At 45.1% G+C, this 24,295-nt stretch overlaps 1 protein-coding gene across 4 annotated transcripts in view; it reads left to right on the top strand.

Moving 5' to 3' along the window:
* The window catches only part of inpp5a (inositol polyphosphate-5-phosphatase A), a 124,792-nt gene that overhangs the window by 29,260 nt on the left and 71,237 nt on the right, over positions 1–24,295 (top strand). For all 4 annotated transcript variants that reach the window (XM_030378872.1, XM_030378875.1, XM_030378874.1 and 1 more), the window contains exons 3-4: positions 5,658–5,758; positions 9,759–9,846. In XM_030378872.1, coding sequence (XP_030234732.1) covers positions 5,658–5,758; positions 9,759–9,846 — 189 coding nt within the window. The remainder of the gene's footprint in view (positions 1–5,657; positions 5,759–9,758; positions 9,847–24,295) is intronic.

The following is a 24,295-nucleotide window of genomic DNA, read 5'->3' as shown; positions in this document are numbered from 1 at the left end:
AGGGAGAGACGGACAGACGGAGGGAGAGACGGACAGACGGAGGGAGAGACAGACAGACGGAGGGAGGGAGAGACAGACAGACGGATGGACAATAGTAATTAGTGGCGTGACTGGTATATGTTCTTGCCTTTTATCTTATAACCCGAGGTGTAGGTCTCAGTTCAATCTGACAATAAATATGATTCATTACGTGAACATTCATTGAACTTTGATGTAATGCACAACAACACTAAAGATATGTTAAACTCTTGACACTATAGTCGACGGAGTTATTCATCACAGTTAAGCACATTCTCACACACGCTCACTTGCGTAGTCACATGGATCATTATGAGGAGCCATTACGGTGTGTGTCTTGGGTCGCCTGATTCAGGGCCCAAGGGAAAACACTGACATCACCAAATATTGGCCGTCTCGCCTCTACCACAACGCAAGCAGTTCTCCCCCGACACTGTGTGTCGAGTGTTTCAGGCTTTCCTCTGTTCTCTCACACATACACACACATACACACACAGTCACACACACAGTCACACACACAGTCACACACGCAGTCACACTCACAGTCACACTCGCAGTCACAGTCACACACACACATGCATTCAGCTGGTCTGAGTGCAGATAGTCACCCCTTTGGAACCAGAAGGCATGATCTGTGTCTCTTTTTAGAAGTAATTGCTGAACCGGATCATTGATTAATTCAGTGTGACTAGGACTGTTGAGGAAAATCCTGGGTTAAAGTATCCAAACTGCTGTTTAGTTGAGGTCAAAGAGTGAGACCAAATGATCCTCCTGGGACGTGTAAACGGACCAGGCAAAGAGATGGGACGAGCCAGAAGGCGGTAGAAAGCGTCTCCCTAGAACTAGAGAAATGTTAAGTTAGACTAAAAGTTCTTCCCCTCGGTGAGGGCAGCAAGGAGGGCAATCTTGCCTTGCAGACCCTGTGCCAGCACTGTGCCTTCTCCGGGTGACGTCATGGAAACGAGCATCATACTATGAACTCTCCGTGGCACGGCGTGCTTGGCCAGCGACAACGGGACTCAACCGTGCTACGCTAGCAGGTCGTTCGATAAATACTCAAACAATAAAGTCTGTGTTTGAACAGTACTCGGCCGTGGCACTTTGAAGCAGGATGGCCACAAACTAGCGTGAACTCTAGCACTCTTACTGGTTCGATATATTTCTTGATGATGCCGCTTAAAAGGGGTATGTTTGGCTGCTAGCTAACTAATGCTAAGGTGTTTCCGACACAACCTCTTACTTTTGGAGTAATTTGTGACCCACTTGTTTACTGACCAATTCATCATCTTATACAGGCCAACTGTGCACACACACTATGCTTGTCTATATACTTACTATCTGTATTTATTTACTAGCTTTCACATTACATTTGCCTGTTTGGACTAGGGGTGTAACGATCACACGTATTTGTACCGAACCGTCACAGTACAGGCACTTCGGTGTGGTTATAGAGGTGGACCGCGGTGCGTAAATGTGGCGCAAATAGCGTTAATGTGGCGAATGTAAAGGCTTGTTTTGCGGTGCAGAATTAGAAACTTGAAGTCGGAATTCCCCCCGGACCGTTTAGCCAAAGTATACTACTCCGACTCCGTAATCCGACTTCGTAACTACGGAGACCCCTCAGCCCTAAACCGAGGTAAGTACCGAACCGTGACTTTTGTGTACCGTTACACCCCTAGTTTGGACTATATTTCAGATGACTTGGTACTAAAAGACCAATTCTCTACTGGTCAGTAATTGTGTAGGGTACTAACATCTGTGTCTGCAGACTTCATCATGCATCCATTACTAGGACACAATTTGGATATTCTTCAAGCCTACAGTCCTTTGATCCAAAAATCACCAGACTAGCGTGGGTCTAGATCCCGGCCATTCCCATATAAGCAAATACACAGACAATTTGCCTTTTCCACACAGCTGAGGCCCTCGGCAGCCTGAGAGCCACACAGGGACCTAATCGACCTTGATTTGCATTGCTCCACGTGTGAGACAATTCAGAACAATAGAAACACTAGGTAGCAAAGGGCAGTGACTTATCAGGTCCTCCGGTCTGTTGTTGTGGTTTTATTGATTGTAAGGTTTTTGATATCAATGGCTCAGTTGCTTCATTAATAAGGCCATATGTGTGGTTAATTGACTGAAGTGAACTTTCTCGTTTGTAATTTGCCATTTCAGGAAGTTACATTTCAAAGTTTGATCGGAATAATATACTGATAAACACTCTGGCTGTGACATTGTAATTAGAAAGCTTGGTGCTGCACCTGAAGTCAAGAGAGCTCATTGTTCAGGCTGCCCTGCTCCCTTTAAGACTATGTAGTATTGATAGAGTGATGCAAAACATTGTAAATCCACTGTGTGTGTGTAATGGTATATCAAACGACTATCAAGTCCTCCTTATACTTCTAAAGCATTCTGGACAGACGATCTTCTCCTGTGCACCTGATCCTTTTTGTGTTCGTCCCAATGGACCAAAACACTTGGGGTCAAATTTCCTGCCAAGGTTCCTAGCCAACATTGTCTGTGCTGGACAGCATTAGTGTCAACAATGGAGCCGCTTCCCTGAGGTGTTCCAGCGGGGTAAACAGAGATGTAGATCCTGACGATAACATCAGCTCCGTCTCAGCCTGTGAGAGCGCCAGCGTGCTCAGTCTGCCATTATCCAACACTGCTTTTAGTCCGCCGCTGCTAGTACTACGGCAGACATAAATAGATGTGATTTGACACCCCGTGGTGTTAATCGTGCACCATGGAACGACATAGACATACACAACATGAAATAGGATAGTGTTAACTTGCCGGCGTTTCCATCAAATCAACGATTCTCTTGTTTAGTGATCACATCCAAGTAGTGTTTGAGGGACAATGGGTGCTCTGCCATCCCAAAGCATAAATGGGACGTCTTAGGGCCCATTCTTGTAGTGCGTGGTTTGCGTCACCCAGACTTCTTTCTAATAGATCCTCATGAACCTGTAAACATACAAGAGTTCAACAGAGGTTTAGTGGCTTTTTCTAAATGGTCTGAGGATGGCTCATCAGGGCTTCGGTCTACAAGAAGGTTATCTTTAATACATTGGAATGCATATTGAATTTAAATAACCTTCCTGACCTATAATCAGATTGTTTTCTTTAACTGCCTGCTAGATGGTAAATGTAAGTGTTTACTTAATAAGTGACACAATCAAAGATTGGATCCTAACACAATGACACTAGTGTAGGGCAAGCCACATGTTGTGACCCATGTGGCTTGCCCTGCACTATGAGGCACTCTGATTGGTGGCTGTAATCTATTCAGAAATAATGGTCAATTCATCATCGAGTTCCATTACGTACTCTACAATTAATATAAATTATAACTGCTACACACTTGATCGTTTATTAAAGGCATCTGTATACCGCCCGCCCAGTGTGTAATTCATCAGTCAGAGGGTGACGTGAACATGATTGGATAGAACCGCGTTCAGGTTTACATGTTTTCTCTCCCATTGGGCTTGGCGTACAAGTACACCGCAGATTTTTTCCTTGAAGAGCGATGTTGTTCGAGCAGAGGGCAAGCATGCTCTCGACGCCAACACGGGTCTATTCTTTGAGGAAATGTTACGTGTGGAACAGGTTGAGGTTCACTATACGGACGTATCTTAGTATCAGCCCCCGCTGATGGAGATTTTAAAGAGTTTGACTGTGTTCATAAAAGGCAGCTTCCATTGTTGCCCACCATAAAGCAAGTCTCTTTAGAGCTCCTTTATTCGGTGTGTCCACATGACAACCGCCGAGTGACTGCAAGGGTAAACAGAATTCCTCCCCAAGAGTTAATTGGTGATTTGTCCATCTGTTGTTGCCGCTTTTTGCCAAAGTAAAGATAAGGCTCACTTGTTAATGGTGTGGTTCTGTGCAGTGAGAGCCTGATTGTGCTAATGAAATTAGCTCCGGGATACAGTCTGTTTGTCAAAGTGGGGCTGCAGCTCACTGCATGGAAAGACAAACAAAAGGCCAGCAAAGTAATCACGTGCACACACGCACACAGGCACTCTTTCTCTCTCTCCCTCTCCTTTGCGATCGTTCTGTCTCTCTCCCTTACACATACGTATGGTGTTTAAGGTTAGTTAACACTGCCCCCCTGCCCCCCCCCCCCCCGGGACCATAACGCGAGGACCTTCTCTCGCTCCACGTATCTGGCTGATGGGTCCACTAATTTTCCCCAAGTTTGAGCGCTGACCCACCCACTGGGTCTCACATTCGCGAGTCGGACGGCCCGAGGACAAGCCATAGGTTGATGGAAAATCCATAGCGTTATTGCCATACATTACTTTTATTTGATTCGGCCCCACCCCCCTCAGAGTGAGAGAGCCACACGTCCTGGCCCCAGAGACGCTTATGTGATGGGGTGAGGGGGGGGGGGGGGGGGGGGGTAGTAGTAGTGAAGCAGGTAGTAGTGACCCCATCCCACACACCCCACATCTATCTCTGGTGATATTGACATACGGGCCCTGAGTGAGCAGTCAGGGCTGTAATTCACTCTGCTCTATGGATTTCCTGTCCGAGGTCGACGCCTTGGAATCACCGCGACCGGTCGCTCACAAACACCTGGTTCAGAAAGAAGAAGAAATGTATGTAAGGGGGAAGGACTGTGTGGGTCACTTGACCCCTGCCACACTCCCGACACGTGTGGAACGGAGACCTGATCTGCTCTTTGGAGAGGATGAGGGAAATATTCAAATGGCGGTGTGTCCTTTTTATTCAACCAGTACCACAGGCCCGCGGTCACATGCACATACGTGCACAATCCCCACCTTTTCCCGCCGAACCACCCAGCCCCCCACCCAGCCACACAACCACCCCAGGCAGTCCATTAAGCACCGCGGTCGTCATGTTCCACATTAGCCTGAGGAAGCCAGTATCGATACTGCACAGAGATCGGTATAAGGCATGGTGGCTGACGCAGTCGCAGACCCGAAGGGGGTGTCTGGCTAAATGCGTGTCACTGAACAAGCTGAATCCATGTGGGTGTCTGCCTTAGCGTGGCACTCTGTCTTGTGTAAATACAGGAGAATGTCACAGTACCGGAGAAAGGAGGGGCGAAGGAGACATGATTTGATGGGAGAGGGGCTGAACCGAGTCGAGCTCTGTGATTATACCTGGGGTTCACTTCTGTTTACGGTGCACTTCAATTAGTTATCCGTCATGGGTCTGTGTGATAGTCGGGGGCTATATGATGAGGAATATAATGCATGTGATTGATCCCTGTATCTGATGTCTGGTATTGAGGGAGCTGTGATGTTGACACAGGGATGCGCTTTGAGAAGAGTTGGTCAACATTGCCTCACTCGCACGCCTTTTGTGATTGTTCATTGGAGGACTGCTAAATGCAAATGTGTAAAGTTGTAAGGTATATAGAACTATGCTTTGAATAAAGTATAGAGAACTTGACTGGGGAAAACCAAAACCAGACTTTAAAACAAGACTCTTATATTGTGATGTTGACTGGTAATGAGCCAATAGAAATCAAACTTTATTGAACAGTTACATTTTTTTTTTCTTTTTTTAACTCATAGGGCAATTTTTTTGTCACACTTGCCCATGCAAAACACTGAGTTGTGTGTATTCTATATGTTATATGAGTATTTCTATTTTCTTTTTTACAGACCGTACATTCGCACAAGCCTCACTTCATCGCGGTGCATTGTCAGGAAGTGGGGGGGAAGAACTGTGAGACGTCCATGGCACACGTGGACAGTTTTATCAAGTAAGTATCCCATTATAGCGTGCACACGCGACAACATAGTGATCTTGCTTTTCTCTCGTCGGTTTCAGCGGCAGCCATATTGGATTCCCCAGCTGTGTGTTTCCTTATGGGTGGATGACTCCCCCCTCTGGTTAGAATAAGATAACCGGCCTGTTTTGTATACAGTTTTCATATTTAAAGCCTTATACAAATTGGAAGCTATGGAGGTTATTAACTCTAATCAACAAACAGTAAACATGGGGCATTATAGTGTAATTATGAAGGGGTTTTACTCCCAGCCCAAAGGTTCTGGGATTGAGTCCCAAATGTCCACAGTGGCCTACCTGTGGATGACTTTAAGCAGGATTGCTATAATCCCATCCAGCTCCTCAATGTTTCAGAAGTCCTTTTGGATAAAAGCTGAAATACAAAATGGTAATATTACCCGTAAATATAACCACAAGCGGTGATTAACGGTGTCCGAGCAAAATTTAAAGTCAAGAACATACTAATGGAAGATATATAAATATGACATATAATTATCATATTTAAGGAAGGATATTCCATTTATAAACCTGAACTGCAGCCTCATTCACATAGTCAAAATGTCTATTGATAAGCACTAGGGGTGTAACGGTACACAAAAATCTCGGTTCGGTACGTACCTCGGTTTTGAGGTCACGGTTCGGTTAATTTTCGGTACAGTAAGAAATCAAAATGCTAAATATAAATGTGCTTCATAACATGTGCTTCAAGTTGTTCATAACACACTTTTGTGCTTTTTACAATAGGAACATTAGACAATACAAAGCTAGAATTCTGCTCAAAAATATAAAGATTCTGAAATGTAGAAATAAAAATAGATAACATGGCTCAGTTTTAAAAAAGTATGTATATATATATTATCTAATGTGCAACAATGAACAATTGCAACACTAAACAGTTTCAAGTTGTTGCTCAGATTAAATAACATGAATAAGGCTCAGACTGTTTCTTTAAAAACAAATCTTTTCTCAATCTTATGTGCAACAATGAACAATTGCAACACTAAACAGTTTGAAGATTAATTTTTACTCCCCCCCCCCCCCCCCCCCAATCTTTAGCCCTGATGACTTTCACTCAATCTTTATGTTTTTTGCCAGAAAAATCAGCTTATCCACATTATTTGCAGGATAATAATATCCCAAATTTGAGTGTACATACGATGTACCCTACATGTTACTCCTGTATACCACAATGCAATGCGGTCGTGTTTTTCCAGAGGAGAAGAAGAAGCTGAATAACCGCGAAAACTAATACATTTAATGATGGAGTCTCCGGCTTTCGTTTAGAAATGTCAACAATTTATTTGGGATTTAACATAGAATTTTAAACATTCAAAATTAATAAAAAAAATACTTTAACAAGGAAATGTATCATTCAACATCAATACAACCTCCAGCTTTCCTCGTGAGTGCCCGGTTTGTTTACATCAGTGGTTTTCAAACTGTGGGGCGCGCCCCCCCTGGGGGGCGCCAGAGTACTTCAGGGGGTGCGCGACGTGAGAAAAAAATAAACCCGAAAAAAAACCTGAAAGTCGATGATTCAAATCATCAGTCGTACTTCAACTGTAGAAGTAACGTAACTAAATCAATTTTCAACCGTTTATCTTCGTGCAAACCATTTAACCAATCTACACACTTGTATCTTCAATAATATCTAAACATAATTTCGATATCATTTAAAATTTCTTCAGAATCACAGTTTTAGTTTCATACAGCTTCGTTTTCAGCTGTTTTCATTGAAGACGTCAGCCCATTCCTCACTCATTCCTTTTTCAACCGTTTACCATTGTTCAAACCATTAAGCAAATCTACACACTTGTATCTTCAATTCTATCGAAACGGAATTTTGATAGCATTTATACTTTTTTCAGAATCACAGTTTTAGTTTCAAACCGGCATCGTTTTCAGTTGCTTATAATAATTTAGGTCCCCATAGCAACGCCGGTAAACAAACCCCGCCGAATAGTAGAATCTCTGGACTGAAAAGGCAGATCTGATTCGACTGGCAGTTTACACAGATTAAGATGTTCAAATGTATTAAAAAAAGGTTAAGCTAAAACATGCTTAGATAAAGTTGTTAAATTGTGTTAAGAAATGTGTTTAAAAACGCACAAAGATGTAATGTTTCAGAATAACGTTTAAAATGTTTAAAAAATATGTTTCAAATGTTTGGGGGGGGGGGGCTCAGCTGAATTTTTTTCTCTGAAGGGGGGCTCACTCTCTCACACTTTGAAAACCCCTGGTTTACATGATGTGGGCGCATCTGTGCGTCACACAAATACCCGGCGCATTTACTGACGCAAATGACGTTTAGAAATGTTCAGTGTAGTGTCCGAATTCTCGTTTGTTCGTTCCCTAAATAGTGCACTATATCATGAACACTATATAGGGAATAGTGAGTGAGTGAATAGGGAACGATTTTGAACACAGCTACGTGTGCACAACTGTGCATGTGCAGCCGCAGCATGTTCCACACATGCGGTCCTCTACTCAATATGTCCGTATGGAAACTCGTTCGGTACGCCTCCGTACCGAACCGAGCACCCCGAACCGAAACGGTTCAATACACGTGTACCGTTACACCCCTAATAAGCACACAACATCCAGAAAACTCAAAGCGCACATTTCTCAAGTGAATTGGGGGGCTTTCTTCAAAGCATATACCTGAAAAATCTTCGAAATTCTGAGGAAATTAAACATTTTTAGTGAAGACGCACTAACGGAAGAAATATAAATATGACAGAATTAATTATGAAGGTAAAAATGGTTAATGAAGAAGTTCCCCTTAATGCCATACTGTGTCTTGGCAGTCCGGTTCTTGGAAATGAATGAGCCGGAATGTTGATTGTTTGATGAATTTCAGGTGCTGTTCAATGTTGTGTTTCTTAAATGAGTGGCAATGACAGAATGTCATGTTCAGCTTGTTCATGATGTCAATCAGGATTCAAACTCTCAACCTAAGGACCACCAGTACACAGCAGTTCTGTTGAGCATCTGACATTCCTGAATTGCATGAGCCTCATTCACATTGATAAGTACACAACATCAAGAAAACTCCAAGCACACATTTCATAAGAGAATTGAGGGCTTTCTTAAGAGAGTACAGATCTGAAAATGTGCACTGTTAATGGTATCCACCTAATGATAGCCGTATGATAGTTATACAGCAATTATATACAACAAAATGGTCATATAGGCAAAATCAGGTTGAGACTGTGGACGTTTGGCTTTTCTATGAAATTGTGGGAAAATTGTGGGAATTTTGAGTCCAGGTCAATCTAGTAAGGAGAAATAAGGCTAGTTCATATTTTTTTAAATAGCGCTACCTTCGGGTGTAGTACCACAATTTGGGTTCATGGGTAGTGGGGGGGGATTGGTATCCACCGAATAATAGTCGTATGTTTTTTTTATACAATAACAAAATGGTCACATAAGAAAAATGGGTGCTCCAACTTTATTGGCCAATATTTCTTAAATGGAACTAAATAATACAAATTCTGTTCGATGATTTTTGAGAGGCTTGGTCTAAAGATTTTGTGTGGCGATTTTGGTGATTTTTCGATTATTTTGTGTAGCCTGTGAATCTTTTGATCATGTTTAGCTTTAATATGAAATAGTGGGAAAAGTTAAAATTTTTAGGGCATAAGGGTTTTATAAATGCATCTGATTCTAGAGATTAATATTCTGAAAGAATTTTGAGTCCAGGTAAATCTTGTGAGGAGAAATAAGACTAATTCATGATTTTTTACAATAGCACTAAATGTAGGTTTATGGGTAGGGGGGGTTATTGGTAACCATACCTGAAAATTTCATGCGTTTTCGATTGACGGTATAGGCTGCAGGAAAAAAAACATTACAGAAACAATTGGGGACCAAGCAGCTTGGCTGCTCAGACCCCTAATTATGTTGATAATTCATCTTTTGTTGTTGTAGTCTTTATATGTGTGTGTGTGTGTGTGTGTGTTGCCCTTCTCCAGAGAGTTGCTGTCCAGCGATGGCTTGAAGGAGTATAGCAGAGCCCGTGTCTACCTCGATGAGAACTATGAGTCCAAGGAGTTATTCACAGTAAGTACCTCGACAAAGAACAACATCAAGTACATTGCAAAAGTGTATGGCTTTTAGAATGCTTTTTTCTTTTTAATTCAGAGTACTTATCAGAATATATTGAAGCTTTGCATTTTTAATCGGCATGCAATTACTGACTTTGAAGATAAACTACACTTCATAACTAGTTAAATCTCCCTGAATGCAGAAGTAAGGAGTGACCACAAGGTGGCAGTAGATATTTAGAAATCTTTTTGAATGGTACTGCAGATAGAAGTGTTTACATTTTCTTCAGCTTCTGTCTTATTAGTCTGGGGAATCAATTGATTAGCCTAACCATTAACAAGAGCTATTTTTCAAATCATATGCTATAAGCATATTTTCTTTCCTCCCCTGATGTTTTATACAATGGACAACATGAGAAACTCTATTTGACATATTATCATATGAGGACATAACGTACTATTTAACAACACCATGATATGGTAAATCTTGATGAACATAAAACACAAACCTGTATGGCATTTGAAACACTGATGCCCTGATATTTCAGCATATGACCACTGGGTGGCGCCATTGTCTTATGATACTAACTATGACGGTATCTCGAGCCAAATACACACACTAGTTTCACGGGTAATTGGAAGGCCGATTTCTGTGCCGGGACATGGCTGTTTAAAGTCAGCAGCAGTGTTCTATATTTCCTCTGTGTAGCTAGGGCTTAAATTGAGACGAATACAGAATTGTCTATTACACACAAACGCATACACTGTTCGCCCAGCTTTGTCTTCCCCTCCCTTACGAGTTTATGGCTGTGTTTATTTATTTATTTATTTATTAATGTGTTATTTGAGGGGCTGCCACGGTACGCTGGCCCTCGACAAACGCTCATAAATCACGACATACAGCGAGTTGGCTTCATGCTCTTTTCATAAACATATTACAATTTGCTGCAAAACGACGCGCTCCCTAGCGCACATTATCTCCGTACGGAGGACTGTTTATTTGCCGGTGTTTGTCTATAGATTAACCTTTTTGTTGAATTTCCATTTTTATTATCAAATGGATATTGTGGGGTCCAGGGCTCCTCTATGTAAATGAGGGTGAAGCGTGCGTGGTGGATATTGAAATATCGCACAGTAACAGTAAATATGAATAACACTCCTTCGCCCCCGCCCCCCCCTTTGCTCGCCCGCGCCTGCTATTTAGCACTGATGACATCGCTCGTGTTTGTCTCTGACCCAACTTCGATTCCTTTTTTTTATTTTCAACCCCATCCAAATGTTTGTTGTGTGCGGATGTCAATTTTCAGATAATGTAACGTGGAGGCGACATTTCAGATCCGTGTGTGTGTGTGTGTGTGTGTGTGTGTGTGTGTGTGTGTGTGTGTGTGTGTGTGTGTGTGTGTGTGTGTGTGTGTGTGTGTGTGTGTGTGTGTGTGTGTGTGTGTGTGTGTGTGTGCTTGTGTTGGGGGGGAGGGGGGTACGGGGTGAATAAGCTGTGCAAATCGAGAACATCTTGTGGACAAGAGAATAACTATTCAACTTTTTTTTTAATCTAAGTCAAGGCTGAAGGATTTTAAGATGTTTCAAATTGTTTATTTGTAAGTTGAAACAGGAACGATATAGCTACTAGTGAATACATAACTTTGGGTACAGCATAGGCAATACAGGTAGCCCAGGTATGTGTCCATGACCAAAACATTTAGTTCATCGTTATTCACCTGTGACAGAGAGCAATATGGGAGAATTTATTATGACATTTATCGCGGGACATTATATGATATCAATATGTCTCAAAATATATGCTTATGTATTCAAAACCCAATGGCAGAGAATCTAGATGAGGACCATAATACCAAATGAAACCTCTCATATTGTGATAAATCCAGGCAGTCACATCTTGATTAGATTTGATGACAAAAATGTTTACGTTCATCAGAAGTCAATAATGTATTCACAGCAAAGCAACATGGGAGATTCACTAGCCATCCATATCTACTTAAAGGGATAGTTCAACAGTTGAACTGGAGCGTGGGCCGTGGAGAACGTTTTGTCCATGTTTAAGATGTAGGGATCTCTGGGAAAAAATATATATTTATTTATACATAATTGAGAACCCAAAGTAGACCTTGCTAGCATCCCAGTGCTACATCTTAAACATGGAAATAATGTGGAAAATCAATATGTGTCACTTGAGCATGATAATATGCCTGTCTGAGACTGGTAGTTAAGAAGTGATGGACACATCCACCTCCGTGTGTGTGTGTGTGTGTGTGTGTGTGTGTGTGTGTGTGTGTGTGTGTGTGTGTGTGTGTGTGTGTGTGTGTGTGTGTGTGTGTGTGTGTGTGTGTGTGTGTGTGTGTGTGTGTCTTACAGCCTACTGCTAAGGTATACAGCAGGTAAAATGTCAATGAGAAAGGCCTGCCCTGATAACTCAACTCCCAATCCACTTGTTCCAGCCCATTAATATTTACCACAGACTCGGCCCTGAGGCCACATGCACTATCGCCTGCTCTTATAACCAACTGTCGCACTCACACACACACTCAGACACACACACGTTCAGAAACGCATTCAGACATGGCAGGTCTGAGAAGAGCACGAAAAGACAAACACAGAGGCACACACACACACAGTGTTTGATTGCTTTCACAACACTGTCAAAGAATGTCATCAAGAGCTTCCTTTTGTTACAGAGACTGACACACACACGCACGTATACACACAAACACACGTACACTCTTTCATCCAACCTCCATGGACCCCAGTTGTTGCGGGGCATTTTAATGAGAAATTAAAGGGTGTGTGTGTGTGTGTGTGTGTGTGTGTGTGTGTGTGTGTTTGGGAGGCTGGGTTGAGGGGGGGGGGGGGGGGGGGGGGGGGGGGGGGGAGAGACAGGAGTAAAACATAGGCCACAGGGGTAAATTAGGTCCCTGCAGTATGACAAGACACTGATTCCCCCTTGTAGCATGAGCGCCTCAATGTGTGTATTTTGTACAAATGTTACTGTGGTTTGAAAGTTGCCCGTTATGTCGGTGTACCGAGGCTTGCTCGACCTGCTGTCTAGCCACTTCAGACTGGTGTTTTGTAGAACCCTTACAACATAAGGTTAACGACCCTTTTCTTTAGTGCAGCAGTACATTGAGATGACGTGCAACACACTTTGAAGTTGAGGCCACCGTCCACCGTCGCGGTCATAAAATCAACCAAAAATGCATTATAGATAACAAATCACATTCATGAGTACGTGAACACCACACCCTTATCCCAACACTCTGTGAGGCCCTGGGTTTTTGAATTGAGCTTACTAAACACACCCAGAAGACCATAGGCTCTGAAACGTCTCACCCGAGAAACAAATAGGACAGGGAGGGAGAAGACGAGGGCAAGGATCGTCTGTCAGTCCATCCGTTGAAGTTGTATTATTAAATGTAATGCCACCAGTGGAACCCATTTTGTTAGCATCACATGGCAGTGAGACGGGGGCAATGAGATGGAGAGAGACGTTGAGGGTACCTATAGGGGGTGGGGGCTGGCGGTGTCACAATGAATCAGTCCCGTCAAGTGATCCAATCACCTCTAGTACTGTCCAGTTGAGACCACCTTAACCCACACCGAACACCCGGATTCAGCTTGCCCAAGGGTCTCATCAACACATTGTCCTCGACAATGCATCACTGTTTATCCTATAGTTTAATTGCATCTCTTCTTTATTCCCCTTTTTTGATAGCCGCGTTTGTGTCGTGTATGTCTGCTAGGAATGGGACTGAAGGCTACTGTGTAGCGTGAGTGGCCTACCACAACCTCCACCCAGCCCCCTTTCTCCACAACCTCCACTTCCCAGTGCTGCGGAGAAGTCCTGGGTTAAAATCACAGTCTAGTGAACATGAAGGGGTCCTCCCATATCTCGGTGTGGTGAGAAGCTCTGAGTGAGCCAAGGCTATTGGAACGGAGCCGGTGTCACCTCAGTGGTATCGCCGGACCATCACTCTCCCTGGCCATCACTCAGCACGCACGCACGCGCGTACGTGCACGCATATGCACACACCTCGAAGTCAACTCGCACACGCATGAATCTGCCACCTGCGGTGATTGACGACCAGAGTAGGAGGCAGGCCGTTCAGCCCGTGTGAAATCATTTGGGCTGTAGATGTTTCTAGAATGAATGGAATGTGTATATCGAGGTGAAGAGCTTGATGCAGTTCTGACTGTTATTGTAAGCTCAGCCTATAAACTGGACCCGTGTGTGGAGGTTAGTGGAAGGAAGAGTAAATCAGGTCTTTAGGCTCTGTGTGTTGGAGGGGGGGGGGGGGGGGGATGCTGCTGGGGGGTTGGGGGACAACCACAGATAATGATGTGTGTCCAGTGTGTGACTGAAACCACCCTCCCACCCAAAACACACACATACACACATGCATACGCACGACCACACACAGCCACACACAGCCACACACAGCCACACACAGCCACACACAGCCACACACAGCCACACACACACGAAAAGGGGGGTGGCAGAGTGAAGGTGAGCCTGTCATATCGATCTTTTTAGCGTTAAAATATGAGCCACTTTACTCTGCTCCTGCGATGTGAAAAATAATAACTTGGACCCAAATTAAAAAATATTGATTGCTTAGGCGTCGACAAGAGCAAATAATAAACACCCTCTGAAGGATTTTACACACACACCCCCCCCTTAACAAACACCTCCTCCGCCCTTCCTGCCCTGCCTGCCCTCTCTCTCCTTCTCTCTCCCACTCGCTGTATCCTTCTATTCATCTTATTTTCTGTATCCGGCTATATTCTATCTCTGCATTTCTTTCTCTGTCTATTGACTTTCAATTGCCTTCTTTTCCTTTTTTTCCTCTTTCTCCAGATTAGTATTTCTCTTTCTCTCCATCTCTCTTTATTTCTAAGTCTCCTTTCTATTTCCCTCTCTCTCTCCCTGTGGCAGGGTGGTAGGTGACTCGGGGCCAGTAAATACACCCGTCTATTGCCGTGCTTTAGTGCTGTCCATATGTCGGAACATATCGCAGCAATTCACCCGGCCAGCTGTTAAACTGCGGCGGACGCAAATGAACACGGCAGCCATTGTTCCTTGCCCATCTCATCATCCACTCTGCCGCTGATTGATTGGGTCTTGACTCCATAATCTGGCATTAGCTCAGGCTTCATTCAGGTTAAACATCCACACCCCTGTCCCTGCCCCCTCGTCTCTCCCGAGACACACACATGCACACACACACACGCATATATTGACACACACACATGCATACACGCGCACACACACACACATGCATGCATACACGTACACATACACACACAACCGCCGCTGCAGCCGGTCATAATTTTTTGCACATCCCAGCTTGACTTTTTTATTTCCCGCCCGTTACAGATGAGCTCACGGGAGGCGGGCATAAAACGGGTGGGAAAACAATTGCCACAAGGTTAATTTTATTGCCTGCTCCATGCATTTGCGAGCAGGCGGGAGGGTGTCCTCTGCCCGGGTCCTGATGAATGGGACGGTGCAGGGAATGAAAATGAGAAGGGGGGGGGGGAAGCTCGCTCCCGCCCCCCTGCCTCCAACCTAAATTGAAATTCTCTGACACGCTCAGAATTGGAATTCTGAAGCAGAGGCGACGTCCCATTTAGTTTGATGATGAAAGCTGTCATGTGTCCTAGTCAATTGCATCCCCCCCCCCCCCACACACAGACAGACACACACAGACACCCCCTCCCTCCCCAGATACACACACACACACACACACACACACACACACACACACACACACACACACACACACACACACACACACACACACACACACACACACACACACAGAGAGAGAACCCCCCCCTCCCCACAGACATCCACACATATCTTACTCAAGGGATTTCATGTCCCACACATCCTAAATGAGGGGTGTCTGATGTGCCGTGGCCGAACTGGGAGAATAAGGTCCTGGTTGTGCCCCACCGCTAACACGCCTCTTCCTGTCCTTTACTTCCTGTCCTCTCCGTCCCCCCTCCGCCCCAGAGTATCGATTGTGTGAACAAGCAGGGCATCAACTATGTACTTTCTAATGAAGACTCTGTAGATAGTTGATGGAGAGGAAGAGACTGAAGGAGGGATGGAGAGGGAGTATGGGTTAGAGTTTGGGAATACGACAGTGTGCAGAGCTGTGTGTGTGTGTGTGTGTTGTGTGTGTGTGTGTGTGTGTGTGTGTGTGTGTGTTTGTGTGCACATGACTCCTTTTGACATCAGTGGCTGTGTATCCGGTGGGGGACGTAGTTCTGGCGATATCTCTGCTTCTGCACCCGAAGGCTCCTCCCGTTGAAAGCATGTCAGTGTGGGCTGGCGGCTGGCCCTGGGTGTGGGTGTGCGCTTTGTGTTGTAGTACCGCACTTCAGTGTCCATTGAAATCAAGTCCTCTGTCCCCCCCCTCCCGCTCGGCCTCCCGCCACTTCCCCTTTTTATTTGCATATCTCTGTCCGACCCAGGCATTTTACTGGCCATTATATCCCCATTAGCTAATCTCTCAACTTTGATTTCCATAATCCTCTGCCTATTGAGAGTGCTCATGGATCTCGTAGCCCGACCCCCTCCCTCCCCGCTCCCCTCAGTCCAAAGGGGAAACAGATAGTCCCCCCCCCCCCCCCCCCCCAACGCGATTCAGACTGCTCTGGATCTCACCGTACATCAACACACACACACACACACACACACACACACAGAACCTCGATAGCTGTGTTTTGCAATTTACCACGTGTAAAGTCTATTAATATACACAATAATGTTAAATATTAACATCCTTTTCCATTATTTCCCAATATCAATTAGATTACGAAGCACAAACACGCAAGAGACACATAGCTTTGACACTCTCCTGGGTGGGTCGGTGTGTGTATGCCGTATGTGCGTGCGGCAGCATTCAGATTAGCGCGGGGTGATGTGTGTGTTTGCGGTGTCAGGGGAGGCGTTGTCAAATGGCCCTGGTGGCGCCTCTTTAAAATACCCTTTATTAACATGAGTGTCCCGGCCCCCCGCTTATCTGTCTATGCAACAGCGCGCGTTAAGAAGCGCAGCATAGCATCATATTTCAGCGGCCATCTCCAGAGCCTCTGTCCAAGACAACGGGTGCTGCAGCAACGACGCTTGGCTGCTGTCAAGCTGGCCCAAGTCGGTTCTATGTGGATTGAGATACCGGGCCAGGTTATCTCAACAGTAGATTTGTTTTAAATTTAATATTTCGTCTTCAAAATGTAACCCGAATCGTAGTTCATGGACATTTTAAAATAATAAAAAATATTAATTTGTGTGCGTGTGTGTGTGTGTGTGTGTTTGTGTTTGTGCGAGGGACAACCTTTTTGGGGTCCAACTAACTCATTGCTGGAGATTAAAAGAATAGGCCAACATCCACAGCTGAGCGGTATGCAATTGGTCTGGATCAGGGCAAGTAGAATATCCCTGGGCTGACGACGACGTCTTCAGGCAATCAAACTCCCTAGAGCCCTGGTCAGCCCCCCCCTCCCCCGCAGGCTGGCCCCCCCTCCCCCTCCAAACGAGTGGATAATTAATAAAGGCCCTGATCCACAAACAAGACACCATGATGGATCGCAGCGCTTGGACACCAACCAGCGCGCTAACACCGCTGTTTTCTCTCTCTTGCTCTCTCCACCACCCCCTCCACACTTCTCTTTCTGAGTGTCCATTACCCATCGGAGTCACAATTAGTCATGCATGGCAGCTCCCCTTTTTCTAAACACACACACACACACACACACACACACACACACACACACACACACACACACACACACACACACACACACACAGGTTGCCTCTGCTTTTCAGTGGGGAGGTTGTCTGTCTATTCACTATTGGCAGCTATTTTAATCATTCATGCGGTTGTGATCTTTGAGGACGTTGTGTAAGCAGAGCAAAACCCCAAATTACTTACAGCTGCACAATGTTACTTTTTCACTGCAGCCATCACTTTTACTCCACCGACCCCATCGACTTGGAGGGGAAATTATAAATACACCGTATAAAGTATCTGTGGGTGTTGGGTTCGGTTCTCTAGACACATCTTTAGCGTATCATTTACTCCTGATTAAATGCGCAATGCATTCTTTATTTTAGATGATTTTAAGTAGGCTTGACTAGACGATTTTGGCTTGAAGTCCGTTCTTCTGTTGATTCAATCAATCCGATCCAATAAGGCTTCAATCCTTAACACTAACATACTCGTCTCTGTCCCAAATGGGACAGAAGGCAACCTCCAAAATAGCTGCAGCTCAAGCAGAGGATTCTGGTTAAAATGATTGCTCTGCTAATCCATCCTAGATGCTGCATTACCTTTTTTGCATCAAGTGGGACGAGTCAAGCGAGGCCAGGTCCAGGGTAAGCAGTAAGCACGGACTGCCTAGCCACCATCCACACCCCTACACCCCTTTACCCCTATTGCCACATTAATAATCAGCGGGTTATTCATAGTACTAGGTTATTCATAGTACTAGGATAATTTCCTGTATAGCTGCAGGGAATTCGATTGGCTGCCTCTACGCTCTTCGGTACGGTGTAGGCTAGAGAATGGTTGGGAGATTGGTTTGTCCCGCCCCTCTGCTTCCCTCCCTCTCTCCCTCCTGCGTGCTCTCTAAACATGTGGTGGGTAATTGGTGTGCGTGGTCTATTGGTTTGTGAGCGGAGACTGCCTTACATGGGGCCCGGGGCGGCGTTCCTAATAGGAGGCAACAATCTGATCATTTCATTTCCTCTGTCTCTCGCGCACAACCACTCACTTCAGGAGAGGAAGTGATCACCCCGACGCACACTCAGGAACACACAAATATACAGAAACACACACACACACGCAGGCACACATACACACACATTAACATAAAACACAAACGCATCCTGACACAAATCTCACACACATACAGTACATCCTAGCAAAACGCCCACCCACCTTAATTGAAACAAACACGCATGCACACACACACACACACACACACACACACACACACACACACACACACACACACACACACACACACACACACACACACACACACACACACACACACACACACACACACACACACGGCACTATCCCTGGGCCCTATTTATTTCACCCTAACCATCACAATCTAAATTGCCTTTCAAAAGCACAGCAGAAGGGAGACAAAACAGATCTAATTATGCAATTACTGCTGCTCTTCATTCTGCAGTTAAGTGGGCTTTTTCATTGTGTAACTTCTCTTCTGTAACGCACACGGGCACACGCACGCCTGGACGATACCTTCCACCATTCCCTCAACCCTTTCACTTCTATCGCGGCCCCAAGCTCCTGCAACCCAGCCCCCTCCCCGCAACTTCTCATCTCATTTGGCCGTAATTGGGTTGCCTCGCAGAAATCAAATTTCACCAATTGGGTTATCATCCTCTGGAATTGTAGCAGTACCTCGACTTGCATGAGGAGAGACTTAATCTGCTTTTGTTAAGATCCCTACTCCCTTTTACAACACAGACACACACACACACAAACACACACGGCGCGGCAACATTGAATCATGGTAGTTATAGGGTGTACCTGACCTGTTACTGTAGACACACTCATAGTATTCCCACCAAACCCCTCACTCACCTTACCACCACTTACACAAAAATACACATTCGCGCGCACAAACCCACACACACTTCATCCGCGCCTTCCTCATGTGCAAATAATATAATGTGATTCGAGCATTAACAGGCTTAATTACTTAAAAAATTTCGTTTTAATTTACACTGATAGAGTATCGATCACCCAGGCAGAGATTAAGGCCCTCGGCGGAGCGGTTGATGTGGAGTTAAACAGGGAGGAGCCCCCGGGGGTCCTCCAGGGGCCTGGCCGGGCCGTCCCGCTGCAGCCAGGAGGGGAATGACATCCTCCCGGCTAATGAACTGGCAGCATGCGCAGACATGAAGCCCGGGCCCCAGCGGGGAAGGGCGAAAATAATGGGGTTTTGGCCGTGTTATTCATTCACTGCCATGCCCCAATCCTCCTGTGGCTCCTCTCCGGGCCCCCTGAAGCCACCGAGGGGCCCCCACCACCCCCACCCCCACTGTTTGCCCACATCCATCCTGAGCTGACCTTTCTCCTAAATATGTGTTAGGTATAGATATGGATATATAGAAATGGAGATGGATATCGCTATAGATGAATAGATATAAGTGGTGTCCTCGAGTTAAGTTCTTATCAGTTTTTTCAGGCCAGACCATCGTCCACTGATCACCCAATCATATTGGGTGGTGCTTAATGTATGCTTTTCTTCCGCATTGTTTAAATGCTTCAATTGAGGGCTTCCCGCAGCAGTCTATAGTCAAGGCCCAGCGCCTCCTGCTAACGGACCAGTAGATGGACCATCCCAATGTGAAACCACACCATATTTATTAATTAAACACAATCAACTTCAAAATCGTACTCATCACCTACAAGGCCCTCAACAGCCTAGCCCCCCCCCCCCCCCACCTTGCCGACCTCCTCCATCATCACGCCCCCTCCCGATTCCTCAGGTCCATCTCTACCAACCTGTTACAAGTCCCCCGGACTAAGCGCCGGACTTGGGGTGATCGGGCCTTCTCAGTTGCTGCCCCCACCCTTTGGAATTCACTCCCCTCCCACATCAAAGTCTCTCCAACCCTCTCTTCTTTCAAATCTGCACTCAAAACATACCTTTTTAGACAAGCCTTCCCCACCTAACTCCCACCTTATTCTTCATGTTTAACCTCTGTTTTTCTTTTAATCCTAGTCTGTCTTAATATATGTCTGTTACATAGTTTAGATAGGGCAATATGTAAAGCGTCTTAGAGTACCATATTAAACGCTATATAAATTTAATTTATTATCATTATTAATATCATGCAGACATTAGAAAAATCAAAGATAAAATTATCAACCAAACAATAATGGTATTGCTGAATACAAAACATAACCCATTTATTACCCCACCAACAAATAATAAACATGTATGATTCCTCCAAGATGATGCATTATCCCTCAGGTCACAAATAAATGTTTATTTATGTAGACAATTTTTTTATCTATTTATAAATAGATATACACACGCAACGCACACAAGGAAGGAGCAGAGCGGTGTTTGGGGTGCGAGACAAATACCGGGGATCCATCAGGGTTTAATCCAGCCCCCCCGGCACCCCCACCTCTCCTTGGCGTGGCTGGAAGTGTCAGTTCGTGATTGCCCCGTCCCCGTCGGTTCACCAACCCGTCCGCCGCCATCAAAGAGGCAGACCCTTTCATGGCAGAATTGATCTCCCTGCTCGGACCACATGTCACGTACGACCGGCCAGTATTGGAAGGGGGCGGGGGATCGTTAAAGTTAAACCCAAGCAATTTCCTGGCGGGTTTGAGGGAGAGGCGTGTGTCGGGGTGGGGTAAGTGGTGTGTTGTGTGGATTAATTATAGCAGTAGAGACAACCCCTCGACACCTGTCTCCAAGAACCAACTCAAACAAGCACACTTCACACACAAGTGGCTTTAATGACTGCCTCTCCGAGAGCGCGTGTGGTAGTGTGTGTCAGATCTGAATTAAACTTGTGAGCAAACAGGTAGATGATAATGGTGTATTTGCCGTCCAAGACAAAGCTTCTTTATTGTGATTTATTCACACTAAATGTGTTGTCTCTCTCTCTCTCTCTCTCTCTCTCTCTCTCTCTCTCTCTCTCTCTCTCTCTCTCTCTCTCTCTCTCTCTCTCTCTCTCTCTCTCTCTCTCTCTCTCTCTCTCTCTCTCTCTCTCTCTCTCTCTCGGGCCTGTATGTATATTTAACTCTATACCATATGTAGCCAAGACTTGACAGTGCCATTAATATCTATGTTGTTGGCAAATTGATCTGAGGATATAATTGCATTGCAACAACAGTGATAAAGTATGTAAGCTTGGCAGAGGAGAGGAGCGTTACTTTCCCAGCCTGGGAATAGAGCATCATTTGATTGTTCCACATGCAACTTTAGCAAGTTGATGATCTTTGTATTTCCTCTTTCCTTTCCTATTGATTTATCATAAAGCCATTTTCCCTTTCATTCACTTTACCTTTGAGATATGTGTAATTTGGACTAAAGAACAATCATGAAAATTGCCAACTTTGCTTATTGGTTGACTAAGATAATAAATTAAGATTTTATTATTTTTTAATGTCTCGGGGCACACTCACACTAGGCCATCTGTACCGTGCCCAAGTCCGTTTCACACCTGTACCGTGCTCAAGTCTAGATCGTTTGGCTAGTGTGAGCACGCCAACCGTACTCAAGTCCACTTCAAATCCGTGGCCTGAGCACACTTCAGAGGTGTGCTCAAAGTCAGTAAAGTGTCAACTGTGTTCTCTGAGTGCGCCCTCAGAGTACCCCAGAGAAGGTTTACTTACTCAATAATATGATGATGTGGGCTGAACAAAACACATATTTAATAGTTGAATCCTGGAAGTAAATGATTGGAAGTTTTCAATGAATCATGATGTTCCCTATATCTGGATGCGTTTTGAAACTTCACGGGTGAGATGCTGATGCACCATTCCAAACTTGATTGAAGAATAGTAAATGAAGCAAAAGCCAATTGTGCGTGAGAGTATTCATTTGTAGTGATATATTACAGATGTCCGTTTTGTTTTCCTTTATTTAGAATTCCCTCAGTTGGTCTCAGTGTAGTAAACGATGCATTGATTCAGCCTTTTGTCATGCTGATATAACCTGATACTAGTATCAAGCTATATACTGCATCACCAATCAGACATGTGATGTGATTGATAAACATGATGGATGAATGACAACAGCACAACCTTAACCCTGATCACCCCCCCCCACACACACAAACACACACTCTTCACCACCCTCTCCCGTTCTAGTGCTGTCCTCTCTGGGTCGACTTAACATGAGGCCATGCAAAAAAGACCCGCATATTTATATTTTTCCTGAGACTTGCTTTATTCAAACGAGACCTGGCTGTATGGCGGAGGCAGAGAGTGATTGCTTAGTGAGAGGGGCCCTTCGGGGGTCCGTGCTCGCCCTTGAGCAGGTAGACTCCCGCAGCTTTTCAAGACGGGTACAATAGGTCCCGGCGAAGATTGGAAAGGGGACGAAGATGTTTGGGACCAACCTTATCTCATTGCATTACCTCAACTTGATGTTGTGAGGTGGGGAGCCATCTTAACAAACAACCGCCCCCCCCCCCCAACTATTTTTACCCCTGTCTTCGGACTGGCATCTCCCCCCATGACGGATATCAGGATGTCTCCAATACCCATAATGGACTTGGCAGGGCCTGATGGGTGGGGGGGGATTGGGGGGATCGTCTGGGCTTAGGCTACTTGTCTACTTCACCCCCCTTCCTCCATCATCCAATCACCTTATTCTAATGCTCTTTCATTGTTTAGTCAACCGGCTGTCCATTTACATCAACCTGCAGCCACGTAGGCTCCCGGCACAAGCACTTAATAGAATTAGTAGGTATCCCACAGCACATTTTAAACACATAGGGCTACTTACTGACTAGGCACACTCGGTCACTCAACCCCCTTCCCAGGCGCAGGACTCTGCTCTGCATACAAGCCCTCCATCGGAAAGTCCGCTATGGCCCATATTGTAGAACACACACGCACCCCGGCACTCGACTTAACCGTTTTGAATGTCACAGCCGGACCTCCCGCTCCCCCCAAAATGACCTTGGGCAATCTAGGCCTCCGAATACCAAAGTCAATTTGGTTTTCATGTTTGTGTTGTGCGCCTCATTTGAGATGTCTCATAAAGCACACTTGGTCCTCTTGTATTTTTTATAAGATTTGTAACGCACTTCATTAAGGCCCTCTGGAGCACATCTGCTGCTTCTCGCTGGAACAGCCTGTCGATTCATAAGGCTCCAAATTCCCGAAACTGATTAGCGGGAATGTTTTGGCTTTCCCTTTAGATGAGCGTATAACTAGACAAACAAAAATGAACATTCACATGTATTAAGATCCACGCGCATGCCCCCCCTCATGACCTCAGATGAAGCGCATTCAATTGCTTTTACCGCTTCCGCGATCGGGAGCCTTCTCTTCTCCTCCCGGTAGAGGCGTTTATGTTACTCTACTGTTTATGATGAACAGTAAATAAGTTCACATTCACATCACACGGCCTAAAATACCTCCAGGGCTTGGTCTCCCTACTATCACATGGAACCCCATAACCATGGATCTGGAAACCTACGGGGGTTGCCAAGCGAATCAAACCACGTACTTGTCCCCCGTCAACCGTTTTCCTGTAAACTATTACCCATAATAATAGTATTCTGCCGCCTGCGGGAAAAGGATGTGCTCAGCCCGGGGCACCAATACAGACTTTCCCTTTTGGTTCCGGCCCCCCCCCCCAGGCCAATTGATTTTTGTCTGGAAAATTAATACAGTCTCTGTTAAGGTTCTGGGGGTCAGAGGCAGAGC

Source organism: Gadus morhua, chromosome 15 (assembly GCF_902167405.1).
Source record: "Gadus morhua chromosome 15, gadMor3.0, whole genome shotgun sequence".
Taxonomy (NCBI): domain Eukaryota; kingdom Metazoa; phylum Chordata; class Actinopteri; order Gadiformes; family Gadidae; genus Gadus; species Gadus morhua.
This window is presented reverse-complemented; position numbering and strand designations above follow the sequence as displayed.